Source organism: Phalacrocorax aristotelis, chromosome 5, assembly GCF_949628215.1.
Source record: "Phalacrocorax aristotelis chromosome 5, bGulAri2.1, whole genome shotgun sequence".
NCBI classification, from domain to species: domain Eukaryota; kingdom Metazoa; phylum Chordata; class Aves; order Suliformes; family Phalacrocoracidae; genus Phalacrocorax; species Phalacrocorax aristotelis.
This window is the reverse complement of record NC_134280.1, coordinates 19,686,236-19,702,784: the sequence shown is the minus strand read 5'-3', so window position 1 is coordinate 19,702,784 and position 16,549 is coordinate 19,686,236. Positions and strand designations below refer to the sequence as shown.

At 36.6% G+C, this 16,549-nt stretch overlaps 1 protein-coding gene across 7 annotated transcripts in view; it reads right to left on the bottom strand.

The window, feature by feature from the left end:
* Positions 1–16,549, bottom strand: part of SLC4A10 (solute carrier family 4 member 10) — a 168,492-nt gene that overhangs the window by 129,512 nt on the left and 22,431 nt on the right. For 4 of the 7 annotated variants that reach the window (XR_012660610.1, XM_075093304.1, XM_075093305.1 and 1 more), the window contains exon 1: positions 4,494–4,790. The exons of 2 other annotated variants lie outside the window; for them this stretch is intronic. Coding sequence is in view for 3 of the 5 variants with exons in the window: in XM_075093304.1 (XP_074949405.1) it covers positions 4,494–4,574 (81 nt within the window). In the remaining 2 variants the exon portion in view is untranslated. Of the gene's footprint in view, positions 1–4,493; positions 4,791–16,549 lie in introns of those variants that run through there. One more of the 7 variants, XM_075093308.1, reaches the window with a different exon arrangement.

The window sequence follows — 16,549 nt, the reverse complement described above, 5'->3', positions numbered from 1 at the left end:
AATGTAATTCTGCCCCTCTGCTCAGCCCTGCTGAGACATAACTGGAGTGCTTTGTCCAGTTCTGGGTTCCCTTCTTACAAGAGAGACATGGACACGCTGGAGTAAGCCCAGTAAGGGGCCACAAAGGTCACAGAAGGAGAGGCTGAGTGCGCTGGGGCTGCTTCAGCCTGGAGAAGAGAAGACTTAGAGGCGTCTTATCAGAGCATACAAATTCCTGACTGGGGAGAAGGCTTAGCCAAACTCTTCTCAGTGGTGCCCAGAGACAGGGCAAGAGGAAATGGACGCAAATAAAAATACGAGAAGAATCACTTAAATATAAGAAAACACTCAATCCCCTTAACAAAACCAGAGTAGCAGTATTTCCCCACTTTGTCATCAGTCACATCTTGTAATCTTAGTGGTATATAATTTTTTTAAATGATTCCGTGAAGTGATGTTTTAGGGTCACACTGACATCTGTATGGCCCAATGGAAAGCACTTATGTAGCTTAGTATAATATAAAACTACAGACTAATTAAGCAATCTACTGGAATTTACCAGAATTATGGATCAGCTTCTACTTATTCTTACCTTGTACTGAAAAAAATTATCATGAGATCAAAGACCCTGATCACAGTACTATAACCACACTCATGTTAATTATTTTTATTAATAACTTTCATTGAAAAGTTAAGTAAGGCAAAATACATATGGTCTTGCAAGGAAACAAGAAACAATATGAATAAGTCATATTATTTATGAGGCTTATTATGAGAGAGAGGAGAAAGAGAGAGAGAGAGAGAGGAGAAAGAGAGAGAGAGAGAGAGAGAGGAGAAAGAGAGAGAGAGAGAGAGAGAGGAGAAAGAGAGAGAGAGAGAGAGAGAGGAGAAAGAGAGAGAGAGAGAGAGAGGAGAAAGAGAGAGAGAGAGGAGAAAGAGAGAGAGAGAAAGAGAATGGACCATAGTTAGAATTGCTTCTTCTCTCGAAAATGCCATTCTAAGTAGTGCATAACCATTCTCTTGTACTGTCTTAATACGGTCACCTTCCCTACTACTCCCTTTTAGGTGATCCAGCCCCTACAGGAATTGGTTGGGACTAACTATAACTCTATTTTCAATTTTAACAGATTACTGTGGCGTTATTGCTGTGATTTATTTACATTTTAATACTGCATCCCTGCAAAACTCCTTCAAATAGTCTTTATTCAGAATGATCACATGGTGATATTCTTGGAACACTAAATGGAATTCAGCATTCTTGGAACACTAGCCATTCAGCTATATGTTTGGTGACCCTGCAGTTAGCTATTACCTACCTACGCTATGTTACTTTATGTTTTAGACCTTTCTGACATGCTTATACTAAGACTTCCCTAATTCAGGTCATCAGGCCCAATGACTTGGTATATGAATTAAAGTACACATGAGAAGAATCTAACCAGAGAATGGGATCATCTCTTGGGAGGGAGACTAATGTAGGACAAAAGGACTTGAATTCCTCCAACTCATTCTGAAAGTACTTTCTGCTTCTAGTGCTGTTTTACTGTTTGTGAGTACCTGGCCATGCTCTCCTATTTGTCCTAATGTTGCCATTTCCTTGAAAACTGCAGTATAACAGATGAAAAAAGTCAGTTGTGTGGAATCAGAATGTCAATCTATAGCAAGGACTACACAACTGAGTGTGTGCATGATTGTGAGTATTCATGTTTAGAATTGTAAATGACACAAACATTGTGCTTCTGGCCCAACTTGCTAGTGAACGCTGTTCCTAAAACATCCATGCAGAGCTCTGTTTCTTTGTAAGGTCTTTATCACCAAGTTCTGTGAATGGGAATGTTTAAAAATAGGGAAACACATACTCATGAATGCATATTTGTTATGCACAGTCAAGGGGAAAGAATTCTTTAGTTAAAGAGATCCTTTACACAACATTCTTCAAATACTGACAGTTGCAATCAACTTGGCTTGAAGAGGGATGGTACAGTTTCAAAGGCAGCACATAAAAACTTGTTGATACCAACACACTGCTGCTGGATTCAATTACTCCAAATTTGTGTGATGTGTCCAAATATCAGCAAGTACATTTTAAACCTTTCTTTTTTAGGTGCCGGGGGGAGGGTTAAACAAATAGTTTGTAGTTTTAAGTTTTCAAATCACTTCACTCCAATTCCCTGCTCTCATGTGTGTATGCCTAACTTGTGGCAATTCCTTCTCTTACATGAGAACTTCACCTCCTTAATATGTTCCCTTTGGGGTATTATTTTCTAGTCCCTCTAAATGAAGAAGGACCTGTAATGGGACTATGTCCGTTGAGTGAAAAAAACATATTAAACTCACTTGCAATAGTCAGTAATACCGTTGTTTCAAAATGGAATGACCTAAACATACACTTCCTCAAGTAAGCATTCTTCATCAATTTATCTTCCTCAAGCAAGCATTCTTCATCGATTTATTTTCCTCTGTAGATACAGTTTCTATTCCAAACAGGCCACAATGGATGTGTCTTGCACTATTTGGAGATTATTATCAATGTTACTTTTCAAAAACATCCACAGAATGCAGTTTGCAGAACTAATATAAATGATAAAACAGAGTCCAGGATAAGCACACAGCATACTCCTATAGCTTCCAGTTATGCAAAATTCCATGGAGATCTAATTATTTTAAATGAGCAATGGAGACTTCAGGAACAACCTCAAAATACAGGTAAGTCAAGATTTTAAATTATACTCGAGTAAGGAAAACAAAGAAGCTGGGGGAAGGGCTGGTCCTATTAAAAAGTCCATAAATACCCTGCAAAGCACCAAAATACCATGAAACCAATACTTTCAGGAATTTCATTCCAATGCCAAGGAACAGAATGTACTCATTGTGACTAATACATTAAAATACTGAAAATAAATTCTAACAGATTAAAAAGATCTTGTAGCAAGTGAAAGGTATAGTTAAATCATTCTAAACCTAATCAAGCTTAAGAGCAGGGCAGTCTCTCCCCATTATTAATAAGAACGTAAGCCGGATAAGTAGACTGAGAAACTATATATTATGGCCAGTAAAAGTAATACAACATTTTTTTATAAATATGTTTTTAATTAAAAATGAAAAGACAGCCATTTTTACTGAAGCAGTTTGCTGCACATTAAGTTTGGTCTTCTGTGGTCTCCCACACACATACGTTTCCAACAAAATGTTATTAAACGGGGGTGAAACCGGAATACAGTTCTAAATGCAAAATCAAATCCACGTTTTACATGTTTACATTTATAGATGGAAATATGAAAATATTTTTAAGCCTTGATCACTTAATCCTGTGCTTTGGGGTCAGGAAATACCACTCACCCCTGCCAATCTGCAGTCCAGGTATATGTGAAAACTGTTGTTTCACAGGGTAAAGCAAGCAACAGAAAAACCACACACTACTTTCATGCTTCAGCTGAGCTTTTAAAACACATGGCCAAACATGTTGCCATGGAAATGTTCTGCAAATACATCTAGAATTTCTTAAGATGGAGCTGAATATAATTTTTTAAAATAAACTTCTCCTACAATTTCAAACATAATTGCTTTATGCTGTATTCAGGGGAAACAATAGCTATTATCGAGCATTTATAACACCTAAAGAGATGACAGTATCTCCAATTCCATTTTGTGCTCCATACATTAAATTAGGCCACTATCTTCCTATGAAAAATATCCATTTGTTTTCTTTTACATACTCTAACTTTCCAATCCATCACTACAATACATTAGCAGACACAAAAGTATCAGCCTTGCAGTAAAGTTGGCAACAGTTAAAAACAAAAAGGATGAGATAAGCTTTAGTAAAATGAATTTGGTTTTAAACAACATTCTAAATATTTAACTTATTAACCTCCTCTTTTACAACCCATTAGTATTAGTATGTGTCACTGAGTGTAATAATTAAAAAGGGGAGAGTTATCTTGCCAAACTTTCACTGTTATGTTCAGTGAGCTATTTTTAAAACTGATTTGAAATGAAGGAAAAAAAAAAAACCTACTACTGCAAAATGAAGCAAGATCTGTGCCTGCAGAATAGCTCAGTCCTGTTACACAATGTGATACGTTGTTTTAAATAACCTGCCACTGTAGGTAAACAGTTGCCTTATACTGCACTTCATATGACAAACACATATTCATACAATAGCTTTGTGTGCCATGTAAAGATAAAGCAAAATAAAAATGCAATACAATCTTGTCATTTTACTTTACAGGAAAGGTATAACATTTTACCATGAATTAGTTAAAAGAAATCATATTCACAATAAAGCCAGGTTGAAAATATATATGGAATAACCTTACATTGTTCAAATAGCAATTAACAACACGTTAGATTTCCAAGATATACATTGCTCTGCTTATGTAAACAGTCTACCCTATAAATCCTGTAGCAAATCCAACATGAAGCAATTACACAGACAAAGAGATTGTAAACGACCTAAAACTGTAAAACAAACCCTTACATTAGAAATATTAGTATAAACTATGAGGTCATACCTGATGACTTAGAGACTGTAATGTCTCACCGGTTCCAAGCTGCATGACCTTTCTATTTCCAGAGACCCCCAAAAATTGCATTTCCTGTCTCACAAAAGTACATCACAGACCCATCTATCTTTCAAAATCTTCTGGGGTAGTGAAGAAAGCATTAACACCCATTCTGTCCATCAGTAAGTGCCGGAGTCATTACCCTCAAGATATCAGATCTTAAATATAGTTTCCTCCGTGCGATTACAGACATCCAGTAGTCAAGGAGGCTGACACAGCTATATCACTGATGCTGCTAATGCCATCTGAAAACAGTAAGCTTACTGCTTAAAGCAATTCTGCATCATCCAAACAGAACAAGCCACATCCTTCAACTCCTCACTTACTTTTTTTTATAAAACCTAGCACTGCCATTATAGATTTTGTTTTCACCGGTGGTCAGCTAAAGGAGAAATCGGCTATTATGCAACCAGCTTTGCATTAACAAAAGAAAAACGGCAGATGAAGTGACATATCGAGGTTATCAAATTTTGCTTGCATGACCACTCCTCAACAAGCACTATCACCATTCAGAAGAAGCAGCACAATCTGATCCAGAGGAAAATCACCAGCAAGAAATTATAAACAATTCATAGGCAGCAAGGCATTTAAATACCCCCGTGGTACCAAAACAGTGATTTTATGCAGTCTTATGAATCCTAGTCCCTACTAAATTTAAAATATTGCTTGCCTAAGTATTTTTAGTGCTTATTTTCAATAAATTGCATGATCACTGCATTGTTTCCATTACTCCCTGCTAGCAGCCAGAAAACAGCATGCCTTGAAAATGTGCCAGTATTATGACAGCAAAAATGTGTTTTGATATCAAACAAAACAATCATGCATGGGTTTCTTCTGATACAAGAGACCTTTCAAGCTAACAAATGTACAGTATCCTCCTTAGTAATTTTTTAAATTATTAAGACTACAAAGTAATAACTGGACTTTTTATTAAAACACATACTTAATTGTGAAATTGATTATTATAATCGTTACTAATATTAACTGTTTCTATCATTGTGGCAACAAACTTATGCAAACAAAAAAACCACTTCACAGAAGTGAAAGAGTGCCACCAACAAACTGGAAAAAGTTACCATTTAATAATTCCTCTGAATTCTAGACCCACAGAAAAGTTACTTGTGCTCACAAGTGAGAAACTCCTATCGAGGTACTCAGTCCATATCCTTAAACACAACAGGAACACCCCATCAACACACCCCGAAATATATTGCTACCAGTCAAATTTTACAGACAAATGAAACTTGGAGGAAAAATATCTTCCCAAATTTAACTACAGCTTGCATGTTATTCAAATTAATTTGAATGTCCTTCTCTACTTTGAAATATAAGCAGAAGCTGAAACTAGAAGTAAATTGTTCTAAATTAATTCGCCCAGATTTATTCTGTTAGTTTAACATTATTATTATTATACACTTGTAGTAATTGCTCTGTTGAGTAACTTAATCAAGTTTGGCTTATAGTCATTCATGTTATGGCACCGATAATAGCAAACTGGTCTCATCCATGAATACCACATATTTCCCTTTAGAGAGAGAATCTGTCTGCTATCAATTTTTAAGATATTCACTTTATACAGTGTGCGACTGCGTCAACACAAGGACGCTTCATCTACATGGAAAGGAGACTCCATTAGACACACATTCGTATAGGGTCTCTGGTGACATGTTCCATAGGCCAGGAGAGGCTAGTCAGGGAAGCCCTAGGGGGCTTTTATGTGCAGCAGGGAACCAAATCAGGCCAGACTTGATGCTGCTCTTCATATTCTCCAAGAGGGTTAATTTTGAAGCCCAACAACTTGACACTGTCTTTTTACCATTGATGGTAGCAGCGGTCAGAGTGCCACTTCGAACACTGTGAATGTTCTTGAAAGCTGCCACTTTTAAAAGTTTTTCCAGAACAGCTCATTCATTCACTTTCAACCAAGAAAATATTACTAAGTCTACGTCCACATGATATAAATACATACACACAAGGAGGCAAAAGGCCCTTCAAGAAATAGACAAGATTGATTCAGCAATAAAAGAAGGGGAAAATATCTTTCCCCGCATCAGTATGAAATGAGAGTATCTCCCAAGGTAATATTTTTATTTCCAAAGGTAATTTTTTAAAAAAATAATAATACACTGTTACTAAATATTAAGTTATTTACTCCTATGCAAACGCTCAGTACTGCAACACTATATTCCTATCAGTAGGCACTTAGAGATGCAAGGTACTCCCTTATGTAGTTGTGAGTTGCTGGCAACTGTTTCCAAGACCCCACAAGCCACCTAGCCAGGATATGAAGGCCAGCAAGACCAAATGGGGAAAAAATGTTGCCAAGCCCCCTTTCATAAATAGTATGTAGGCTCCCTCTATGCAAATCTTGCATGACATGATGATCTCCACTCAGAGAGTGAAAAATGCAAAGCTAGGAGCTATAACCACAGCTGTCAGAAACATCACCTAGAGTTTCTGCTCACAGAGTACATAATCTTTCCCCCAGCTGGACATTCAAAGAATTCAAGAGCTAGCAAAATACAGGATAGGAGACTATTTTCCTGACTTAGGTTAGGATCTCAGTACAAATTATGAATGCACCCAGAAATATACAGTTCATTCTTCATACATATTATCCCAGCTACTGGAATCTTTTCCCAGAAGTTATTCCATGTTCTTCCTCATGGAAATAAAATCACTAATTTGCAAAAGTGAAAATTTTAGCATTTCATCAGCAATGTTAAAACAGAGAGAGGGTATAAATACAATACTATTTCATAAAGTATAGATACTTATTCTGAGAGATGTTAAAGCAAAAATGTGGTAACCCATTGCCTTCAGAATATCAACAGGTATCGCTTGATATCATGCAAAAGCATTACTCACAAATATAGTTTGATTTTATTTCATTTTTCTTCACAGGAAAAATGAAAGAATAAAAAAAAAAAAAGAAAAAAGCAAATTCAGAGGTCCTGTGGATTATGCAAGGTGAAATAATGGTCAGTTTGAATCTACCACAAACCAGCTTCATATCAAAAAGACCTGACCTAAGCAGTAAGTGAGCAACTCAACTTTTAAAATTATATTTAAGTCATGTTTTCTAGAACTAATGATCATGACAGAGAACATTTGAGGCCAATGAAAGATATTGCAGATTGTAAAAGTAAGGAGAGATGATGATGTGCTGTATCAAAAGAGCTAGAACAATACTAACAAATATTCCTCAGCAACATTTTGGGGGATCAATTTTACTATGTATTTTTATTAATGACCAGAGCATAAGTAGTACGAATGATACCAAAAATCACAGTTTGGGTTTCTTAAAAAAATTTCTGATATTGGAAAGCACTGCTAATATATGAAGAATAGAACATTACCAGGAAGACATGGATTACCTTTAGGACCACAAGAATAAAATTGGGGTAAAATTTAATAATGCAAAATGCAAAGATGTGAATTTATGGATTATTAGGTTTCTGCTAAGAATTGAGAGCTTAGCAGTTGAAAATTACAGTGGATGAAACTGCGGGGACGAAGCTGATCATGGAGTAATTACAAGCTACCAACATGAAGTCCCTATGGAAATGGAAATGAAATTTTTAAATTATCAGGGAAAATATTTCTAGTACACAGACATCAACATTAATGCAATAACATGAAGCTCTATTAAAATCTTATTGTTCTTGATTCTGATCATCTATGCCTAAAAAAGGAATTCAAACTGCAAGAGATAAAGCCTTCTACAATGGTCAGGGAAATTTTGAGAAGAAACTGAAAACGTTTGCTTTGTTTAGCTTAACACACAGAAGACTAAGGGGGAGATCTGTGTAGGTGTCAAGATAGAAGTGCCAACAAAAAAAGAAAAAATATTCAAATAAAAGAACAATTTTGGAACAAGCCCGAATCCATACAAAGTTGTCATCACCGTTTGGAGGGTTTTTTAACTATCAGAGGTTGAAGGTCTGCAAGAGCAGGAAATCAAACTGGAAATCCAGATCAAGAGTGTGCCTTTCACTAGGAGTACAAGAGACAGTACATGAGATGATCATGAAAATGCAGACAAGTAAAGAAAAAACCAGAAACTTAAGGTATAGAAGACTTGGTACCAAGAGCAGGACCTAAGGAAAATCAGGAGATTCCCCTGAGGCTCAACACTGATTGGAAATAAGTTTAGAACCCTGAATCAAAAAAAAGAGTAACCAGAACTGACTCGCTAACAGTTGCTTTCTCCTGAACTGAAGACACCAAGCTTTCATCTCAATACATAGAATGGTATTAACAATATAAATAGCTCAGCAATTTATCCTAACCAAATAATTAATCAGATCTTAAGTTTCAGCTGATTGCTCAGATCAACACAGATTAAAAAATATCTTTGTACTTGAGTGGAATAAGCTCAAAAGTAATTAATGATGGCCCATTCCCCTTTAATCCTAATGACAGGACTGTTTCTATTACCTTTCTCTAGTCTACAAATAACTCTCTTACTTAATTCCCCCATGAAATTATTGGTTTGTTTTTGGTTTTTTGTTATAAAGTGTAAATACCCTTCTCTAGGCAAAAAGGAAAACCATTTAGAAAATACAAGTTCAAATTTATTAACTCAGAACGACTTTGTTATGTTTTATGGACATACTTACTTTCTTCTCTCAAATGAGATACTGTTCAAAGACTCTGCTTCTGGATTATTTCAACAGGCATCACACAAATCTAATCAGTTAATCTGTGGATAACCGTGACTGTGGCTAAAGGAAACTTGAAACATTCAAAAAACAAAATGGGAAAGGAGCAGAGGCACACCTGAACCATGACTGCACAGTCAAAATCTGCAGATTAACTGCTTGGTTCCAATTCTGCCTAACAGTTAATGCAGCTGTATCAAAACCTGCCTTTCCAAATACCCCCACTGTCAGTGTTGCTGTATCCTAGCACCAAAACTGAAATGTGTATCTCAGGCTGGTCCCTGACAATGCAGATCAATGCACTACATGTTGCCAACAAATTAGAATAAATGTATAATAAACAGTTTTAAAACAATGAAAAGAAAGGAGGGTTTCTATTGAGTATTTTATCTTCAAAACCAACTTTAAAATGTCTGGTATCCCATTTCCCAGAAGATAATGCAGGAGAAGGCAGACATCCCCTTTCTCTCAAGACTGCTGAGCAGCAATCCTATACTTCCAGTGCATATAAAAGAAGGTTGCTTATGTTCTCGGCAAAATACAGAAAATAAAGAGTACAAGATCTCCTCATAGTTTGCAGTTGTACATTTATTTTCTTAGCAAAATCATATTTATGTAAATCATGTATTCCAGAAATTTGTAAAATCAGATTGAAATTATAAATTTTAAATGTGTCTAGAAGGTTAATATGTTATATTTAAAATGACGATGCCTTCCTTTTCTGACTTCATAGAAAGCAAAGCTTTCCACCTTTTTAAGCATCTCAACAGTACTCTAACTTGTGCCATGGCCTGGAAAAACCTTTCTCCTTTTATTAACTGACTAAAGGACATGGCTGACTAAGGGCTTAACTTGCAACCACTGGGGATGCTAGAATTGATTATAGGAAAACATGTTCCCCTCCTTAAAAAGGTGATGATGGATTTTGGACTCCATGGTGTACAGCACAACAGAAATTTATTTTCCTGATAAATGAAGAAATAATGATTTAATCAAAAATACTGGAACCTGTTAGCAAAGCAAATGCCACCAGCCTTTCTACAGAAAGAACGGCAGGACAAGCGATGCTGCTCTGGGTATCTCCCAAATACTACACAATACTGAAGTTGCAGCCTAGTTATATTGCAGACCTCATACCTTCTTTTCTTTTGATCCTTTTCATCTCTTCCTTGTCCCTGAAGAGAACCAAAACCTCCTTTTTCTTAAGAAAAAATTGTCAGTTCACTAATCCTAGCTTCTTATCCGCCTCAGAATAGATCTGACTTTTCTAAATATTTTGCATTAAAAAGTTCTCTTTCAAAGAAGAGAAATGTTAAATTTTGACATATAATTACCATTATCCTCTCTGCTAGCAGAAAATGATGGCAAAATGCCAACTTGCTTGTCTGGTACAGATAAGACATTTCCAAGCTTCCATCCTTCCCTTTAGAGAAAACAGAAGGGGAAGACCAGCCAGGAGAAAGCCCACCCTGTCAGCTGATCCTGTAAGAAATAAAATTAATATTCTCTTAGCAGAAATCATTTTCCTCCAAGCCTGAGGTAAATGATATGCCTTACCATATGTTATGATGGTCCTTTCAAGAATGACAAATTTGATGAATTTTTCCTGGATGGTCTTTCTCTCATCCAGTCTCTTCTCATCACCTCCAGCTTCTGCTGCAGGCAAACTCTCAAGAGGCATAAATCAGCATAGCATCACCAAATTATATAACTTCTACCCACTGGGGATTTAGCCCCCTTCTATTTCAGACAGCACAAAAAAGTGTCTATGCATTCTTCAATAATCTTTTCGATCTGTGTAGAGCTTTAGAGAATTACCCTGACACATTGCTGAGCTTTGACACCAATAAACCCCTCGTGAGCAGAGAACCCAGTCATTTTTCTTAAAGGAAGAACTCTAAAAACATTATGTCCAATTACAACATATTCAGAACTAGCTCTAAAGCAGACAAAACCGCTTCAGTTCAAACAAAGGGGAAAAAAGGCAAAAGACAGGTTCAGGCAAGTTCCTTCACTGTGTATAAAAATACCAGCATATTGTTACTTTGCATACAAACTCAGCTGTGCACTCCTCATTAGTTTACCTATACTTCTAAGAAATGTCTGAATACCTTTGCAAGTCCCCAGACACCAGCTTATTTGCACATCATTTGTGCATCACAGTCCTTTGAAAGGTTTACTTTTATCAATAAAATATAGACAGGCAAGACAGAGAGACATAAATACAGATATTTTTAAAATCCATCTACCTACGCACACACTTAAAATTTACTTGTTTGCTATAACATATACTGATTCTAAACGAGAATTATAATAAACGAAGATCAATTTTAGGCAATATTACTCAGTCAAAGCTCATCCAAACAGAAAACCGCTGGACACATCTATTACCCCAAAATTTTCCAAGCTGTCTTAAATGCATATTTCAGTCGTGTAAAACAAGTGAGTTTCTATGCTTACATATCAGTGCACAAACCTAACATCGGTCCTATGCAAAATACCCTTTGGAGTCGTAGAAGATCATAATGTGGGATGGGAATTTCAAAGGTTAGGAGTGAAACCCACTGCTTTGAAGGGAGGCAACAGGGGAAAGAGCTGTTACAAGAGCGGGAGTTGGTAAGTCTTGACAAAAACCATATGGGAAGAAAGCAAGACAATAAAAACTGCTAAACAAATGCAATTTATAAATGTGTAATATATCAGACAGGTTACTACCTGATTTTATAACCCCTACAGCTACAAAAATAAAGAATAAATAAAATGATTAAGTACTTTATTCCAAAATCAATTCTGAAATGTGAGCTCTGAAACAAACATTTGCCTTCTTGTAAAGTTAACAAAACGGTGCACATGGAGAGCAAACAGTCTATGATTAACTGCACCAGCTCTGTCTTACCATCCTTTCTTGGCCAGGGGACAGGGAAAAGCTATTCAAGCAGCACACACTTAACTAAAAGCTAAACTTATTGATAGCTGTGCAAAGCCAGGCATCCGCTGCCTAAACAGGCACTGGGTTGAGGGCAGGCCCCCTCTGCTTGATGTAGGAAAGACAGAAAGGGGCAAAGGCAGAAAAGTCCCCCCAAACTAGGAGCAGGCCCCAAAGCTGATGTTGGGATTGTCTGGATTACATTATAAAACTAGATATACAAACTATATAAACTAGACAAATTCATAGATATTTATGGATAAAAATGGGTAAGAAGATGTAATTGCCTAGAACAGTTCAAAATGCTTTAAAAATTTAGCTGCCCATATATTTTTTTATATATTTAAAACACAATTTTACACCCAATAATGCAAGGACATGGATAAAAATGTTAAGATCTCGAGAAAAAAAAATAGCCAATGATTGCTTCAGGGATAGAAAACTGGGACAAAATGCCCATTGGAACATACAGAGTCTCCCGCAGGAGCTTCCAAAAGCCAGACACTGCCTGCTTTTATATTTAAACTGCCTTTCAGCTAAATACTTCAGCACAAGACACTTGTGAAAGAGTAAAAGTGTAAAAGGACAAAGAAAGATAAAAACACCAAAATAAAGAAAATGTAATACTTAGACTTTCCTGGTTTTGAAGGGGGGTTTGGTGATTTTTATATGCTTGTCTTAAGCAACAGCAAAAAAAAAAAAAGTCTATTTTTGTGAATACTAGTTCTGTTAAACGCTGTTTCCTGCTTTAAGTAAAGAGAATATTGCAAATACCAGAGTGAAATTATAATACCTGGATTGCAACCACAGGTATTCTGGAATAGCCCCATTGTAAAGACTCTTTACCCTTAAATAAAAATATTACCTGTGGTGCTATATAGCTGTTAATCTGTGGGGGTTTTTTGTGGGTTTTTTTTTGTGGTGTGTGTTTTTTTTTTTTTTTTTTTTTTTGCCAAAGTTGCAAATACTTATTTCCATGATTCTTCATAGTCATTCTCTTAGGTGTACATATACACTATATATATACACAAGAAAAGTGTATCATTTATCATCCTAAACTCTTGCATGAACTTGGACTGCCTGACAGATTTTTTTTTTTTAATGCTTTACAGACAAAATGTAGTTAATGTTTGACAGTCTAAAACCTAAATGATCAGATCTATCACAGCTAAATATACCCAGGATAGTAAACCTCCCCCTTTGTCCTGAAAGAGAAATCCAGCAGCAGCCAATTTCACAGCACTGGAACCACCTCCCCAGAGAGCGACAATGGCAGACACACGATTTCTCTTCTACTCTCATCTCCCTCCAGCAACCATCAGCGGGACCACCATACATCCACCACCAGCACAGCTCTATTTCAGGCCTCCCTGCCCTCTTAAAGCTGTTCTTTTCTAAGTTGGTGAGAAAAAAAGCAGATGAGTTTGGAAGTGAGAAAGAAAAGACGTCAGTCTGCTTCTGTAAGCAAGCAGTCTTTACATTCCCTCATAACCTTCCCTGCTCAAAACCCTTTTTAAAACTCCCTCTTAGGTTACAGCTGTGAGCCTATTTCCATACAAGAACACCCATGTTATTCCAATACTCTGATTATTCTCAAATCCATATATAGTACTGCTACATAATGATTCTTCACCAAGTCACCAACCCAAGGCTAAGTTCTACACTTTAACATGCATGTTGTGTGCAAACTCAAAGGAGAACAGTATGTAAAAGGAGAATTGGGAAACATATCATTCAAATATGGTACCTGACACACACTACTAGTGAAAGTTTTGAACATTTCAACTATCTACAGCATTTTCCAATTGCTGGCCAGAGCCAATGTAATTCTCAAGAACAGCTTCCTCCCTACCCTACAAAGAAAACAAACTTATTTTGAAAACAAAATATATGGTAGCCAGCACTCACTTGGTAGCAAGGTGATGACAGACCTCTATCTCTTATATCATAAATTATTCTGCATTATTAAGGTTCTTACGTAACTCATGCAAAAGCCAGTTTACCATAAATCATTTTAAATACCACAGCTGTAACATAGATCCCTATAAATAACTCATTCAAGAAAGTCACTAGCAACAGAAGATTACAAAATTCACTCAATGATAGCAGAAGTATTTAGAATAAATGCCACAGAAAAAAATCATGCTAATGTAAAAGACAGTACTTTGCATTACGAGCCAGGAAAAGCAGTTCAGACCATATCATAAAAAGAAAATTCTCATAAATGTTTCACTTTTTTTAAATTACTCTCTTACTTCACTTAGCCTTCAGCAGTCGATAGACCATAGGCTTCTATATAGTCTATTCTAACTCATCAGAAACTACTCATTCACTTGACAAGGAAGAGAGAAAGATGTAGCCATCTTGATGAGGTTGAATTTAAGGTAATGCTATATGTGGGCCTGTTGCCTCTTTCTCACCGTGAAAAGCAAAAAAGCCTTTCACCACAAGGAGAAACAGAATTAGTCTGACTAGAAGAAACCAGTTCTCTATTCAAACAGATGCTCCATGTACTCACCTCATTACCTCTCCCAAGAATCCAATGCCTAAAAATGCATTGTAAGTAAAAATCTGAAACTCTCATTCCTAGCACCATCATAACTTATTTCAAGAAAAATGCATTGCTTCCCCTCACTCATGGTCTCAAGCTACCCTACCAACTTGACATTCCTACGTCTAAGCCTATTTTCCAGGTCATCAGTACAACCTTTGTGCAAAGCCTTACAGCCACTGGCGTTTATAGCTAGACAGCATTATGCCCACATGGAAACTTATATTGTCTATCACTTTTGCTACTGGTAAGGTAAGCAAAGCCTTCAGATCTTCTAAAAAGAAGTTCTAGACAATTTCAAGCTTTGTAGAGACATCTCCATGTGTCTTAATCATACAGGATATTTTGGAGCACTGGGCGCTCCACCCAGATGGTGCACAAGGCAACGCCAAAGGCTGGCCACCAGCCTCTCAGATGTTCAGGAAGCCAAAATTCTCATACGCTACCAAGCTCAACAGGCCACTCTGCTCAGAGGAAACAGAAAACACACTGACATGACAAACTAAAGGGCTATTTCCACTCAGCTCAACCTTTTTTGCAGTTTTGTAGTTTTTCTTGTACATAATTTCATTTCTCATAACCCAAGACACACTGAAGTTCAGGCAGCTATCAGAAGTATTAAAATAGCACGTTCCTTTCAAAATTCATTTTTCAAGCAGCTTAAAAAATTAGTATTCAACAGCTATCTTCCTGATTTTAGTTGCCCAAGTGTAGGGTCCTTCTAAAGAAATACATGTACTACATTTTTTATTATAATAATAATAATCTTCATCCCGTCTGTTTTGAACCATTGCTACCAGCAATGAAAGGGGGTGAAATGCACAAAAAGCAGAAGACAGAGCCAAAGATTTCTTTTGCTTCCTCTCAGTGGGGGACCCTGGACAGGCTCAGGGACACTTGGCACCAGCAGGGTCCCTATTTCTCTTCAGGTTCATCCTTTCCTTTTCCCCCAGGGAGAGCCCTCCCAGGGTGCTCCCTCCTGCTCTTTTCCCAGCAGGCTGCTCCTGACCCCCCACATTGAAGACCACCCCTCTACTCACTCTGTCAAGCTAGTTCGTATACTAAATTAATAAATATAGACTGTATTAATTATTCATACAGTCCGATCTGACACATTAGACAATGTCATGGTTATCCTGAAGGTAGAAAATGTTGAGTTTTACATAACATGTTCATTAAATGTAGTGAACTAATTAAAGTATGTTAATTAGGTAATAGACAAAAAGAACTTAGTATTTGGTAGAGACTGGTCACTGTTAATACCTTGTATTGTGTTAATACCTTGGCCATATTTTTATGCTTAATGAGCAAAAGGAAAAGCTGATTATTCAGAAAGCAAAAAAAAAAATCCTGTTACGTGTCTGAAAAATAGCCTCAGGTGACAGAAGAAATACATACTGAAGGAACCGGCACTCTAACAAAGAAAGTATCATTTCAAAGCCCATAAACAATGTGCTGTCACTGGAAATTTTATATATTCTGATTCTAGGAAACAATACTTAATTGTTGATGTTGTTCATAAAATGGCAAAACTCTAATTTTTATTTGCACAAGTTGTCTGTTCCCCCTGTACTATGAAAACATTTCTCCCAGTTTTTTATGTTTACATTTACTTTATGAAAATTGAGATTAAGGCATTCATATTAAATGCTTTGCTTAGAAAAACAACTGAGAAGCAAGAAATTATTAATTAAACCCCTACTCACAGAGGGCAAACGTCAGTGGGAAATATACTTACATATGCCTGGCACTGGGAATAAAGCCCATTTATGCAATTAAAACGTACTCCAGGCTTATGTTAAAACAAATTTTTTTCATTCCATATCTTATCCCCCTGCTTTTCGCTTGATTTGAGAGGTCATGA